Source organism: Myotis daubentonii, chromosome 1, assembly GCF_963259705.1.
Source record: "Myotis daubentonii chromosome 1, mMyoDau2.1, whole genome shotgun sequence".
Taxonomy (NCBI): Eukaryota; Metazoa; Chordata; class Mammalia; order Chiroptera; family Vespertilionidae; genus Myotis; species Myotis daubentonii.
In genome coordinates, this window is record NC_081840.1 from 17,950,983 (window position 1) to 17,966,245 (window position 15,263).

Genomic DNA, 15,263 nt, shown 5'->3' on the forward strand with positions numbered 1-15,263 from the left:
TGTACTTGAGATCAGAATAGGTTTGTAGACAAGGTTGGCTATTGAGTTTTTACAGAGCCCAGGACAGAGTTCTTATGGCTCATTGGCAAGAGTAAAAATTATCCAAAACCATTGGCATAAAGTTATTTCCTCTAGCAAGTCTTTCCAAAGACATGGGCCATTTTTATACATCATCTCAGTCTGATACAATTCTGCTCATCTGTTGGCTTTCCTCCAAGAGTTTGTATTTACACACCCTTAAAAACAAAGAGCATCAACAGATTTATAACTCATTTTTATAGCCTTAGTGGAAGCAAAAGGAAAAACATGTAGATATAATCCAATTATGACTAGGCTCAAAGGAAAAGAAACACACACTAGACAGGAGGCTATCACACAGCCTCCAGCAGTCCACATCTACTAAAATGAGAACAGGTTCTATGATATTTAAGATCATAATCATTGGCAAGACTTTGGTCTTTTGTACCCTACACTTCCCCAGAAGCTCTGGCTCTCTTCGTTTGGAAAGACTACCCAATTTACTTCCATTTATGTATTTGCCACAAGATAGAAAGCCAAAAACTGATGATTACCATGGCTTAGTCCCTAAATCCGGTGTAACATTAAATCCTCTTGGGGATCAGTTAAAATTGGGCCTTGCAAAAGATTATAGGAATAGCCATTGTGACGGGAAAAAGCCTTTTGCTCTTCTGCTTCCCACAGTTAGTGGAATGTATTCTGACAGAAACAAAACAAGTCTGCCAAGACCTGTGCAGATAGAGCTATGTTTTCACCAACAATAAACAGATCTGCTTTTGAGCTATAGAGAGTCATAATAGAAATATATATTGCCTTTTATCTTCTTTTCAGTGAGTAGAGTGAAGTGTCAGGAGTTATTGCTTTAATATCAGAGAAAAAGCTATTTTTTTGGAGCATGTGTATAGGTATGCATGAAGCAGCCTGTGGGACTAGGACACTGTTAGACTAACCAGGCTCTTGCACATAAGATTGTCCTGATGATATCATCAGCATATACAGCTACAGATCATGCCTGTGAACTCATGGAAGAACTCTTTGGATACTCCTGCTCAATTAAAAGGAAAAAAGAAGACAGCACATTTACCTCTACCTAACTCATGTTAATTCAGAAGAATGGGAACACATAAGGGGTTTGTGGATTATTGACTTTAAATTTATAATGCCTATTGAAGTTAATAGAAGGGTGATGTCAAAGACTCAATTGAACTCCTGCATAATGTCTTAAAACTAAGAAACTGAAAGGGAAGTACTGGTTTCTACTGAATTGTCTATAAATACTAACTAGGCTAGGGGTAATTTCCCCACAAGCAGTTAGAATGTCTTATTTATGCCAGAGCATTTAAGGCTAATAACTTGATTAACCTTCTACCCACTACTAACTAGATTTATGAAATGCCAAGGGAGTCAGCAAAGCATTAAGTTTTAGCTTGAGTGTAATTACTTTTAAGTGAAAACAAACAAACAAACAAAAAACATTAGCACAAAATAAGGACTTCCTACATAGCTAAACTCAGGCATTCAAATTTTATAATGTAATTAGGGTCTTGATCATATATAAAAAAATGGACAAAAATAATATGTAATTAATCAACATTGACTATCAAATACAGACTGTATGTCATAAGGATTAAACCTCTAGCTTCAGTTGCCCTTGATTTAATGCTACCCATTGGCTTAAAAAATGAACAGTTCTTATTCCAGCAAAGCCATCAGGAGGTAGTTAGGAAATTGCACTAGGATATAGTCTTTCCTATGATAACACATTTTACTTTCCCGCTTTTTCCTTTTTAATATTGAAAAGAAAGGTAATAAAATAAGAGCATGGAGTATTTCATACCGAAATTAGCTTTTTGAATAATAGCTTTCCCGTTTTGAATAATATATTTACTGTTTCAATAATAAATATGATAGGCATGGTAACCCATGAGTGCACAAAAGACTTTGTAACTTCTTTAGCAATGACTTTGTTTTTCTCTATTCTAGGTCTTATTACTACGAATATCTGCAGGCATCCTTCCTATAAACATAGTAACTCACATTCTCTTAATATGTAGTAACACCGATCATAATAGCAATGTCTCAAAGATAAAAAATGCAAAACCAATTAATAGTTGGAGAAATATTTACCTGAATGCTGGCTGTTGAGCGATTCTTGCGGGTTGTGGTAGTAGCCATTGTGGTGGTGGTTTCCATGACAGTGGTAGACATTTCTGGTGGCATGGCAGTCGTCTGCGTTCCCAAGATTGATGGGACTTCTCCCACCAGCCGGACACTTCCATTGATTTTAATATTGGGGTTGTTCTCAGCTGCCATGTTCAATACTTTCAAACCATCATAATAGAGCCCAGAGAGCTGGCCTTGGAAGAGGCGTCCTTTGTCCTTTCCGCCAATGGCTATTTGCGCCTGGGTGTTGAAGATGGTTAACTGCCGGCCTAGTGGGTTGGGTGGAGGAAACATCATTATTCCCATACATTTTCTCTCTTTGCCTTGCCTGGTATAAATGAACCAGGTCTAAAAACAGGCTTCCTTGAGTAATTGAAGGGGAGAAAATTAGATAATAAAAATTCAATACAGATATTGGCAAGTAACATTTCATTATGTTTATCCCTTCCACTGTCTAGCTGAATATCCTAGGTATCTGAATAATCAAGTCTCTATTTCATTGTGAGGATGAAGAACCTTGGTTCAATTGTGAATAGTATTATAGTCTTCTCAATAAAGTAGTTGTGGACAACAAAAAGAAACCCCTAAATCAGATGATGATAATAATAAACCATTAATGCCTACTCTATTGATTTGTTACCTACAAAGTACATAACAACAGCTAAAAAGAGTTATATATGGCAAACAAAAACCTTGTGAGACACTCATCCCACTGAATTAAAAAATTAGGTCTGATAATTACATTAAATTAACTGAAATTAAATTCCAGTTAAGAGATTTGGATTCATTGCATACTTAGAACAAGTGAACAGTCAGTCACCATACACCTTATTTTATAGGAATCTTCATAATACATAATATTCTATCTATACTTGCTGTTCAATTAACACCAAGACAAATCAATTCTTACCGCTATTAATGTTGAGGTAAGGATATTATGGTCACACAACTAAATCTCTCCCTAAAATATGGAGAATAAGTAGGCATTGATATGTTCCTGAGGTGGGGGAAGAAGAAAGTGTCATTCCAAGTCAATATATTTTAAATGGGGTGTATGGGCATTAAAAAAAAGTAACATAAAATTCCTTAAAATTATATCAAGATATATTAATGGACTAAAGGGTATCAGTAGCTCAACTTACTTGGGGTTCCCATTTGGGGAACAATTTATGCTTCTGTGAATAGGAAACTCTCAGAATGAAACATGGCAGAATAGAGTTCAGAATAGTTAACTCAACTTATCTTCCTCCAAAGTACTTCTAGATCTTTCCAAGAAAAAACAACAATAACAAATAACTTTTTAAGCCATTCATTATTTCTCTAGATTATTTTCTTCTGCTTTTCTATATAAAGAAGGAGGGGAGGACTTACTAATGGAATGAAATATATTCTTTTTAAAATTTTCTCCACTTTAGTCAGTGATCAAACAATGCTCCACTCATTCCTAAATCTAACCCTCTGAAATATTTTATCTGTAAATGACTGGAAACAATGGTGTTATTCTTGCCTGATTAATAAAAGAGAGTATATTTTTAAAGATTGAGGTTTTTGCTTCACAATCTCTAATATGAACAAAGGCATCCTGTGATGTTTCAGCTTTTAACGCTACTACTATTACATGGTCTTTAAGTCTTCACAATGGTTAGCTATTCTTTATTTTCTGGTGTATAATGTGGAATGCCTTCTCAACATATAATAATGGACAAATGGAAGAGGCAGAGAAAGGAAAACACATCTGCTCAGAGGGAACTCATTATACAAGACTCAACTCCGCCGAAACCGGTTTGGCTCAGTGGATAGAGCGTCCGCCTGCGGACTGAAGGGTCCCGGGTTCGATTCCGGTCAAGGGCATGTACCTGGGTTGCGGGCACTTCCCCAGTGGGGGATGTGCAGGAGGCGGCTGGTCGATGTTTCTCTCTCATCGATGTTTCTGACTATCTCTCTCCCTTCCTCTCTGTAAAAAATCAATAAAATATATTTAAAAAAAAAGACTCAACTCCGCTCATTGGGCAACTCTTCAGGGTATGTCAGTGAAGTGTGATTTCCAAGTAATACACCTTGGGAAGCTTTGAACACTGCAGGTTGTGGAACTAGCCAGATAATTCTATTATAGTGAAAAGGATCTGAACTCTATAAAGATATCTGGAGTATGGAGATAGAATCTTCTGGCCTTAATAATAACAGAAATGTCCAGAACCTAAGGGTGCAATCAAAATAGATCTAATAGATTTCCATTACTTTTTCACCAATTCCTTCCGTGCCCTGTGCATATGCATCATTACTTGTCCTTTGACCTGTCATTTCTCACAAAGCATACAGCAAAACGTTCAAAGCACAATAACAGTGGAGTCATATCTTTACTGTGTGTTGTTTTGTTTTGTTTTGTTTTTTGACAACAGCTTTTTCTGATAGCTTTAAGCTTACTAGAAAATAAATGCCATGATGGGAGGGGAGAATAAATATGCCCTCAACCTCACAAAGGCATTTGGAGCAGCTTCAGTTAATACATAAGAACAAGCTGCATAATAGGAGATATCTAGGACTAAAATTCAGTATCTTAAATCAGATAGCCCCAATACCAAGCGATAATGTCCATTCATACAACTGTTGTCTAACTATAATGTTTATTCACCTCCTGTTTTTGTATATAGTCCACTACTGATGATCAGTAAATGGCTCTGATTATAGTTGGAACATTGTATTACTTCTAATATTCCTGAAAGTACTTCACATCTATTGAGGTCTTTATCTATTTTCCTGGTGCTATTATCCTGCCAATGCTTAAAAAATAAAATAAAAAATAAATAAATAAATTAAAGGCTTAGAGAGAATTGAAATGTAAACCTGAATTACACTGGCTAGATATGATGGATCTCTTTTATTCTAGTTGACATTATTCAGGTTCATAAGGTGGTCTTTGTTTGTTCAAGACTGACCCAAGCACGGAGAAAGGAGAGACATTTCCTGGGCTCTAAGATTAAGACACTGCCCCACTTCTGGCTATTGCTGCTTTCTCAGAAAGAGCTGGCTAATCAGTTCTTAAGAATAAGGCACTGGTTGGGTAAGACAGGGAAGAGGATGTCTGTGCTTCAATTTTCTATCAGACCACACCATAAATATTTGAATTTTTGTTTGCTTCTCTGTTTCATACTCTTTTTCTGGCTAGAACTGCCTTTATTCTATTTTGAAATAGCCCCCCTTACCATGAATTAGGTGGTTAACAATAAATTGGCTACAACTCTAGTAATAGTGGGATAATCTAAGTCTTCTGCCACCTCTTCCTCTGATAAATTTCTCTCTCTCTGTGAAGCAGGAGTAAGTGAATAAGCAAGATACAGCCATCACCACCCTCTCCCTCTGAAGGATATGAGGACTGATGAGATAGTTTCATCACATGCCCAAGATTTCTTGAAATCAATGCCAGACTCATTATTGTTACTGATTATGGTCAATCATGTTTTTGTGTGTGTGATCATGTTATCTACATGTTTATCTTGAAATGAGAATTGTTCTATCACCAATTATATAAAAAAAATTGGTTCTAACACCAGTACATAATTTATAGCAGGTTACTTTTTATTTTTTGTTGTGGGTGCCACCATCTTGGAAGTCATTCATTATTGCCTCATTTGGACACCACGTTCACATATGGCTTAAATGAAATCTTTGCATGTTTCCAGCCAGTGTTGCACAAAGACTAATTAATTAAACCTCAGAACACCCTTGGGGAATAGGCAGTATTATTTATCCTCTCCTCTGATGGGAAATCTGAGCTATACAGAGGTTAAATGGATTGTCTAAGGTCAGGAAGTCAGTCGATAGTAGACAGAGCCAGAAAACAGACTGGGAGTGCTGTGCCCCAGACCTCTTCTCCAGTGACAGAGGTCAGTGTAAAGAGGCATTCCCAGGACTTCCTGACCCATCTACCTAGTCATCCTTCTGTCTTTACCTTTTTATACTCATTGCCTGTACAAGGTTTTTTGCTATATATTTGCAATTTATTTTGAAGGAAAAGTTAGCTAGACAGAGGAAGGGGTAAAGCAATAGAATAAACAGATGTTACTCACCTAAATTACCAACAAAGTAATTTGTTAAAATACTGTAGAGGAAAAAAGACCTTCCAGTTTGCAAATAATTTGTTTCAATCATACGTGCACATATAAAAACATGTACATATTTGATGAAGATATTAGAATGTCTCCCTCCATCTCACCTGAACCACCCCTGGCCCTGCCCCCCCACACCCCACCCCACCCCATTTGTTGCATGTTTGAAAGCATCCTTTTATATGAAAACCAACCGATAACAATGCTATCGTGAGGAAAACTAAAAGCCTACTAATATCTTTATAATGGTGTATACAAATGAAAACGCCTGGCATGCTCTTAAACTTAGACTTCAAAAGGCAATGGAGTAAAATAAAATAGTATTAACATAAAATTGAAAGAAACAAAAAAGTTCTCTCAGGCACATGAGACTCAGACATGCATCTAATTTTCATTTCCTTTTTAAAAAGTGAGGCAATCATCATATTTAAATGTTAAAGGGACTTTAGGAGCTGGTGATTACTAGACAAAATTATTTGCTTTTTAGAGTTATTCTTAATTTATTTTTAATTAGACCACATACATTAAAACAGAGCAAACAATTAAGACTCAGTGAGAATTTTCTGTGTTTAAAGGTGCAAATGTTTCACCCTTTAAAACTGTAGTAGCTTTTTGATTTTTAAGTTATATATTGATATACCCAATTGCTTGTTATATGTAACTCTATCAAATCTCTATATATTTTAAAAATTCATTGAAGGTCTAGAGACCAGAAAAGCTTATACTGGCTCAGGAAAGAACTGAATAAGTAGCTTCTTAAAGAGAGGAACTTTCCTTTGTAGAGAGACAATGGTTTACATCCCAGCAAACAGAAGCCACACAGAAAATTCTAAGATCTGGTATAACTGCTGCCCTCTCTTATTAGCTATGTGGTAGTTTTCTTTGGCAAATCAGAAACTGCTGTTTTGCCTCTTATTAGCCTTTCCTTTTCCAACTCGTTGCCCTAACCACTTACACTTTTGTTGCATAATATCCAGTACAGGAGGTATCACACAACCGAAGTGTAAAATAGGTTTGTGTTTGTGTTTAGTTTCCGTCAGTGACTAGGACACAATTAATCTCTTATGAAACCCTTTTGCCTCTGTAAGTTTGCATCGAGAGGCAAAATTCATCTTTCTCTTTCTTTTCATTGTTTATAAAAAGATGTTCAAAAAGAACACTCCTCTTCTTATAACACTTGTGTTTAAGCAGTTTAAGTTAGCAGAATCTATGATTTTTTTGTTGTTGTTAGACAGTAAAGCCGAAACAGCCTCAAGATGGAAGTTTAAAAAGCACTTTTGAAATTTCTTTAGAAAGCTTTGGTGTAAGAGGCTATTTAAAATAAATTAACAAATAATGTCATGCAGTGGTTAAGTTGCCATAATACATTTCTTTTTTAGAGGTTCCTGGAATTTTTTGTTTGTTTGTTTGTGGCTGTCACACTGATAGCAAACGAGATGTTAGTCCCTTTAACTGTATTTTAATGGCAATGTATTATAGCATGATTTATCAACATATGGCAGGTGGAAGCTGACACAAATTATAATGAAAATTAAAACAGTCATTTATGCAGCAGGCGATTATCATTTAAGGAACATTTATTTGCAGGCTTTAAAAATGCGGGTTTAGAATCAAATGAATTTAAAATGAAAGTTTTAACGATGGTTACCTTTTTCCTGCAGCCACTCCTCTACGGGCCGGTTATATTTGAAGGGGATTTTCTGTTTTACCATTTGGAAGCGTTCATTATCAGTGTTGCCTTTAAAGTTTAAAAAACAGCTTAAAGAACAATCTGAAAAGTCAATAAGTCACGAAAAAACATCCTATTTTTTTGTGTGTTTTATGAAGTTTTTAGAGCTAGATATCAATTTATCTTTAGTAGAGGTGGAGTTGAAATCACTCTGTCCTTGGTGACAGGTTTGACATCAGGTTAGTCTTAGCTATGCAGTGCTCTGCCGAGTGTTGGGCACATGGCATGGGATGGGAATCAGCAAGAGGTGTGCCCATTTATAAAGATGGGTTGACCTTCACTCGTTTCCATCTCACCCCAGCTGCATCTTAATTGGGTCAATGGAGGCAGGAGGATCTCCCTGAACTATGAGAACTTAACCTGCCAGATCGGCTTTATAATGTGGGAGGGGACATCAGTCAGGCATGCTCTATCCTCACTACTGTATCCTATTAGAAGAACGGTCCACATATTCCTTATTCTATTCTCAAGTGTCAGTAGCTGTTCTACCTTCTGGCACAGGGAAGCCAAAGAAGACCATTAAAGTCTTGATGGCCAAGGGAGACACTCCTTATTCCATAAAGGAGGCCTGGCATCCCATCAACTATGTTAAATAGGTAGTGTCTTACAGATGGCTCTTACTGTCTCTACTCCCTTGTCTATATTTGTCTATATCTATACTTAAAAACATCTATACATATAATGAGATAGCCTCTAAAGGCTTTTAAGCGCCTATGCTTTATTACTACTAATAGATTCAGGCTTTATACGTTTACCTTCCTCTTTCTTATCTTCCTGTGAGAGGTGCTTCTTGAACAAACATCCATTCCTAAAGCCTGTTAGGGACACTTCTCCCAAGCATAAAATATCTAATCAGTTTCAAACCTCAGACATAATGCATTTAACTGCTGGCATGCGCCCTTCTTCATTTCATAACTGTTACCACCTCTGGATGGTTTCTATCCTTAGAACAGAATTGGAGAGTGGTGTTGTGGAAATATATCCCTAATGAATGTGCTTCAAATCACCAAATAATGAAACTAGGCTTTGGGAGCTATCTCATCAACCAACCTCACAGATATCAAGCAGAAATTAGTGAGTTATACTTCATTACTTTGGACTCACAGCCCTATATTAGAACTTAGGGAATCCCATTCTTAATTACCAACATTAAAAACAAAATCAAAATCTTCAAACAGGTGGCTTGGAAACCATTTACAAGAAATTTCTAAAATCCAGAAAGAATATTAGAATTAAGTATATCATCAAGCCATGTGCACAGAAGCTTGCTATGAGTCTCAGGACCAGCTCCATATAGGGGTTATTGCTGGCAGGTTCCACATGTGAGGAAATGCATGCCTGCCTTCCATGATGGGTAGGATGGGAAAGAATAGTAGGACAGGAAAGAGTGGCAGTATTTGGACAAGGTCCACATTCATTTCTCCTATGAATACATTATTCAATGAAGCTGACTCATTATTCTATAAAACAACAAAAAATTGTATATTTTTAAAAACTCTGAAAGATGGAAGGTCATTTGAAAAATCAAATTGGTTTAAATTGCCACATTAACATTGTTCTTAGACTCTTTTCATGTTCTTGTTGGTTTTTATAAAAGAGGCAACTATGGATCTGTTTCCAGCCTACATTATGGGACCCTAACTGGCTGGCATACAGCATACTATATTGACATATCAAAGGATAAAGGGCACTGAATGGAGAGAACAATCAATAATATTGGATTGGAGTGTTAATTTAAAAATTTTCTCAAAGTATATTTTTCAGAAAAAAGGGGTACATGCTAGGAGGAAAAGAAGAAAATGAAAGGCAATCTAATCTCTCTGTTTAATTAAATCTATGGTAAAGGAAGTTAGTTGTATCTGTTAATAAAGCTACTGATTAGCAATAGGTCATTATGATGATACTTTGTAGATCCTGGTACTCAGCAGTCTAATATAAAATAAAGTTGGATACATTCTCACATGTCTTCATAGAAAAGAAACAATTTTTTTAAAGTAGAATATATATCTATAACTCTTAATCCTACCCTAAAGTAGACAAATATCATCCAAGGCATGCCATCCATCTTCATAAGCTTTGACCCCTCTCAAGTTTTAGTCATGACAACAGTATACTGAGAAATGGAAAATGGGTCATGTCAGATCCACCTGGAATATATACCATTACTTTGGGTTTTCTATAATTGTCATTGCTGGCCCCAACATAAAATATATTAATGGCCTTTACTCACTGTGCAATGTATTAGTGAAGTCAATAGCAAATCTAAAGCTAAATAGTCTTAGTAACATGCAGGGAAAATCTTAAGTGACCAAAGTTCCCAAATTATCAGAGTTCTACATGCACCAAATTAGTGAATTAAGAAGCTGCATTGATTACTTCCTCCAAATACCTGGGGCTCTTGGTCATCCTAAGCATCCCTTCCTCTCCCCACACTCTCTTTTAAACATACCGCTCCATAGGAAATCATTTTGGAACACGATATAGGCTAGAAAAAGGGGAAACTATGTTGGACAATTAATATGTGATATATCGGGAGGACGGCATAGCCACAGTTCAACATTACACCCTTCAAAAAGTGAAAGAGAGAGAGTCATTCTTCTCCACCTCAGCTTTAAAGACATTTAGAGAAAAGTTTTAAGTTCTCCACAGCAGATTGATGGTATCTGTCATTAAGGATAGTGATCTTGCATACTGTTAAAAGCTGTGAAAGATGGAAGGTCATTTGAAAAACCAAATTGGTTTAAATTGCCACATTAACATTATTCTTAGTTTCTTTTCATGTTCTTGTTGGTTTTTATTTTAATTTATCTCAAACATTAGAGAGATCTGTTTTAGAAACAAGTGCATAAGAATGAGTTCATTTGCCCCGAGCTCCATTTGTTAGACTGATTGAAGAGCAAAAACCTTCTAAATATAAGAATTCATACATAGGGACTACTTTGAAAACTGAGCAAGCCTCATCAAGTTCATATACATTCATATTAAATCCTTAATAACATTCTGTTGTACATTTCGGATAGAAACCAGTATAAAAATTTAAACAAAGAGTGAAATAAATTCTCCAACAGAAAGTGATGCTAACCTCAAGAAAGGATGGTCTTGTGAATAGTAATGTCATAATGTCATTAAGAGGAAGCAAGTGTGCATTACTAATTAGACCCCCAAAATGTAATGAGTTCAGTTCTCTACCACACTGAGAAACCTTTAAGTTGCTCAAAGAGATCTTCAAATATATAGTTCTTAAATTACTTATGTGGATCTGACATTCACCTACATGGAACTGAGGTTTAGAAAAAATATTAGTCACATTTTATTTTTCTTAAAATAAATGTGTATATCACCATTCAATTTTGATCAGATATTGATATCTTTATGCCTCCTGTGGTAACTTACAATTGTATTATTGATTCTATTATTTAAATATCAACTCCCAGAGACACATACAACATGCACTGTTGAATTATAAAATTGTGAAAAGCATATTACTCTGAGGTAAGGTTATTAAGGCCCAACTGGCTCATACACATACCTCCCACAATTATACAAAAATATTTTATGTTTTCTACACTTGGGTGGACCCATTTGAGATAAAAGAAAAAGAGAACAGAGAAAGATAAGACAAAGAAATCAAGTGATTCTTGAATAGTTATTAATACATCAGTCTCTATTTATGGTCCCAAAAGAAAATTTGAAATATGTTGATAGTCCCAAAGAAGTAAAATATCTTCAATTGAAGAACTAAGAGAAGAAAAACTATTTTTATTTATTTTTTTAAAAAGATTGATTTATAGAGAGAGAGAGAGAAACATCAATTTGTTTTTTTCCATTTATTTATGCATTCATTGTTTGATTTTTGTATGTGCCCTAACCAGGGATTGAACCCCCAACCTTGGTGTATTGGGAAGACACTCTAACCAACTGAGCTACCCAGATATTTTTCAGAAAAAACAACTCTTGTATAGCACAGAAAATAACTTTTACAGCACAATTTTTGCACTCTACTTGTCCAAACATTGATCCTATTCATTAGACATTATACTAATTTCTTAAAACCATAATCAATACAGCATAGAAGCTAAGACCATGGGCTTTGGAGACAAACTCTGCTTTGAGTTCTAACTTTATTATTTACTAACTGTGTGATCTTATACAATCACTTAGCCTCAGTTTCCCTATTTCCCAATTCACCATAGAATTTGGTATAGGATAAGAAATAGAGCATATGCAAAACCTGAGATATGAAAAACCTTCAATTTATTTAAACAATTATCATTGATGTAATTTAACGCTTTCCTAATGAGATAAATAAATTACATTGGCTCCATGGTGCACTCCCACTCTCTCAGAACTTTACCAGGCCTCCATTCTAAGGAAGGATCACCATACTCCATTTGGTCCCAGAAAGTTGTCACCCAAAGATCAACTAGTCACAGAAAATGAAACATCCTAAATCTCTTAGGTGTTGCTTTTTGTGTTTCCGTAGCTTCTAAAATATACTCAGCTAACCCTGTTTCCAAAACAAAGTGGGTTTTAAGCTCAATTGAAAGTAAAAGAGCAATTCAAGCATTGACAAATGTGATTTCCAAGTCCAGCCACAGGTAATGATGATATACCACTGCTAAGTTGAGGAAGAGTGGCTTAAAGGTTTGGGCAATTTGCACTAGGCTGGCATAAAATGCTTTCTTGCAGGTAGACTATTAATACCATCTGAAATACTGTCAAGCACGTGGCCAGGCTAAAAGAAATATAGTAACAACATTCATCTGTGCAAAATTAATGCCAGAGGTATTTCTGTATTTTGGTGTGAGTCCTGGAATAAAAGAAGGAACCGTTTTCTGTATTGTTTTGTTGACATAAAAAATGAGAGTATGGGTCTAATGAACAGTCAAAGAGTAAATATTACATATTGGAGCCAGAGGCAAAAGAAAATCGATGTGGGTAGGCTTAAGTAGTAGGGATTTTCAGAGGTTCTTACTATGTCTCTCTCCCCAAAGAACACTTTGTGAGTTTCAAAGCAAATCTAGACACTAAAGAAAAGGTACTGGGAAAACTCTCTGAGCTCAGCTCTGGTCTTGTTCCCAACATTGACCCAGACAAACACTCTTAGAGGCAGAAAGGGGAGTATTATGCTACCCAAAGGGCATCTGGAACGTTTGGGCCCTTGTAAGTGATGGATGGACCTCAATAAAAACCTAATATCTTATATTTAAAAAGTGCCATTAGATCAAGGAGTTCAAAATGCAATTATAAGCATCATTACATTAATCCTCACAACACACCTTTGGGGCTGAAGAAGAAAAAAACAAACCTATTTATATGTTGTAAGCCTTGATCCTTTAGTGTGCCAAGGTAAAGAAATTAATCTCTTGGAGCAGAAAACTGATCAGCTGGGGTAAGTAAATTAATAGAACCAGAGTACAAGGGCATTATTAAGTAGGGATATTCTCCAGACTCAATTAAGTAATCCCATGAACCAGGGAGAACCACATCTCTGAAGTGATGAGATATTTGCCCCTGGGAAGCAGTGTTTATATCCAGGCATACCCAGACTTAACTGATGAAGCTCACTGCCTCATGTCCTCTGGATATGTCCAGAAATAGAAAATATACATGGACAGACATACAGGTGTGGGTGAAAGTAAGTTTACAGTAGTGAGTATGCCAAACACGCAGTTTATTATGTATTACTAGTGGCCTGATGCATGAAATTTGAGCACGGAGGAGGGAGTGGTAGGGGGATGCCCCTCAGCCCAGTCTGTACCTTCTCCAATCTGGGACCCCTTGAGGGATGTCTGACTGTTGGTTTAGGCCCTATAGGATCAGGCCTAAACCGGCAGTTGGACATCCCTCTCACAATCTGGGACCACTGGCTCCTAAATGCTCACCTGCTTGCCTTCCCGATCACCCCTAACCACTCTGCGTGCCGGTCTGATCACCCCCAACGGCCTTACCTACCAGCCTGCTTGCCCCCAACTGCCCCCCCGCCAGCCTGCTCGCCCCCATCTGCCCCCCCTTGCTGGCCTTATAGCCCCCAACTGCCCTCCCCTGCTGGCCATATCACCCCTAACTGCCTCTGCCTTGGCCCCACCACCATGGCTTTGTCTGGAAGGATGTCTGGAAGGTCTCCTGGAAGGTCTCCAGCAGTATAATTGGCACATTACCCTTTTATTAGTATAGATTATGTATTAATTATTGTACTACTTATTTGTATTACAACTGTAAACCTCCTTTTGCTCACCCCTGTATTATCATGTCCTTCCTATATCAAAGAGATAGTATCAGTTCACCAAGTAATGCTGGCTCCAATGCGAGTGAAAAGAGCATTGGCTGTGAAGTCAGACAGACATTAGGTGTGTTCTTATCTTAGACATTTACCAGCTCTGTGCACTTGGACAATTCACTTAATCCAGATGCCTCAGTTTCTTCATTTTTTCAAAAAAAGAGATGGAGATAATAATGCCTATATTGCCAGATTTTAACTAAATTAAATGTTATATTCCAGGCAAGGACTTAGCTTGGGAAGTAGCAAGAGACTGGGAATGGGGAGTCTTTGGTTAATTTTAATTCTCAGGATCTTTCCCTAACATGTGTCTAAGGTTCCGACATGGAAGATCCTTCTCCCAATCAACAGCAAAGATGAATGAGTGTATATATGGTTGGAAGAGTGGGGAGGATCCCAGCCTGGAGAACCCTCCAGAACCCTTCCAGTCTTGATGTTTCCATTGAATTCTGGTCTCTACCTATGTTCTCTTACTGATATGCCTATATGCATTCAGTCCTCATGTTTAAATACCAGGTAGACTAGGGGATGAAAATTGGAACCATGCTAGAGATGTAACACCGGTGCTCTATGTACAGCTAACCACATGTTCATGTCCCTATTCCTGGACCTTGGTCAAAACTGGCTGAAATGAGTTTGAATGCAAACACATTAACGTTAAACTTCTCTTTCATATTCCAAATCTAAATCAAATTGCCATATCTGTTGAAGTGTTACTATACTAAAGACCATGAGCCCTAATGCAACAATTAGAACATAAATCACCAATCCTTGTTTTTTCCCTGGATTTTGAAGCTATTCTCCACTGTCTTCCTAAAGCTCATTGCTCTTAAAGTATTTCCTCACTTATCCTCATCCATCAAGGATACTTTCACTACCGAAAAGATTTAAAAATCAAAGGTCCAGGTGACTACATATCTTTATTTTTTTTCATAGTTTAGAAAATGTTTCCATATAGTGTCTAATG

The 15,263-nt window shown here is 36.7% G+C and overlaps 1 protein-coding gene across 4 annotated transcripts in view; it reads right to left on the minus strand.

Annotated features, from left to right (window-relative positions):
• The window catches only part of NRXN3 (neurexin 3), a 1,138,093-nt gene that overhangs the window by 150,365 nt on the left and 972,465 nt on the right, over positions 1–15,263 (minus strand). For all 4 annotated transcript variants that reach the window (XM_059689087.1, XM_059689077.1, XM_059689096.1 and 1 more), the window contains 2 exons: positions 7,936–8,025; positions 2,146–2,450 (listed from right to left, as the gene is read on the minus strand). In XM_059689087.1, coding sequence (XP_059545070.1) covers positions 2,146–2,450; positions 7,936–8,025 — 395 coding nt within the window. The remainder of the gene's footprint in view (positions 1–2,145; positions 2,451–7,935; positions 8,026–15,263) is intronic.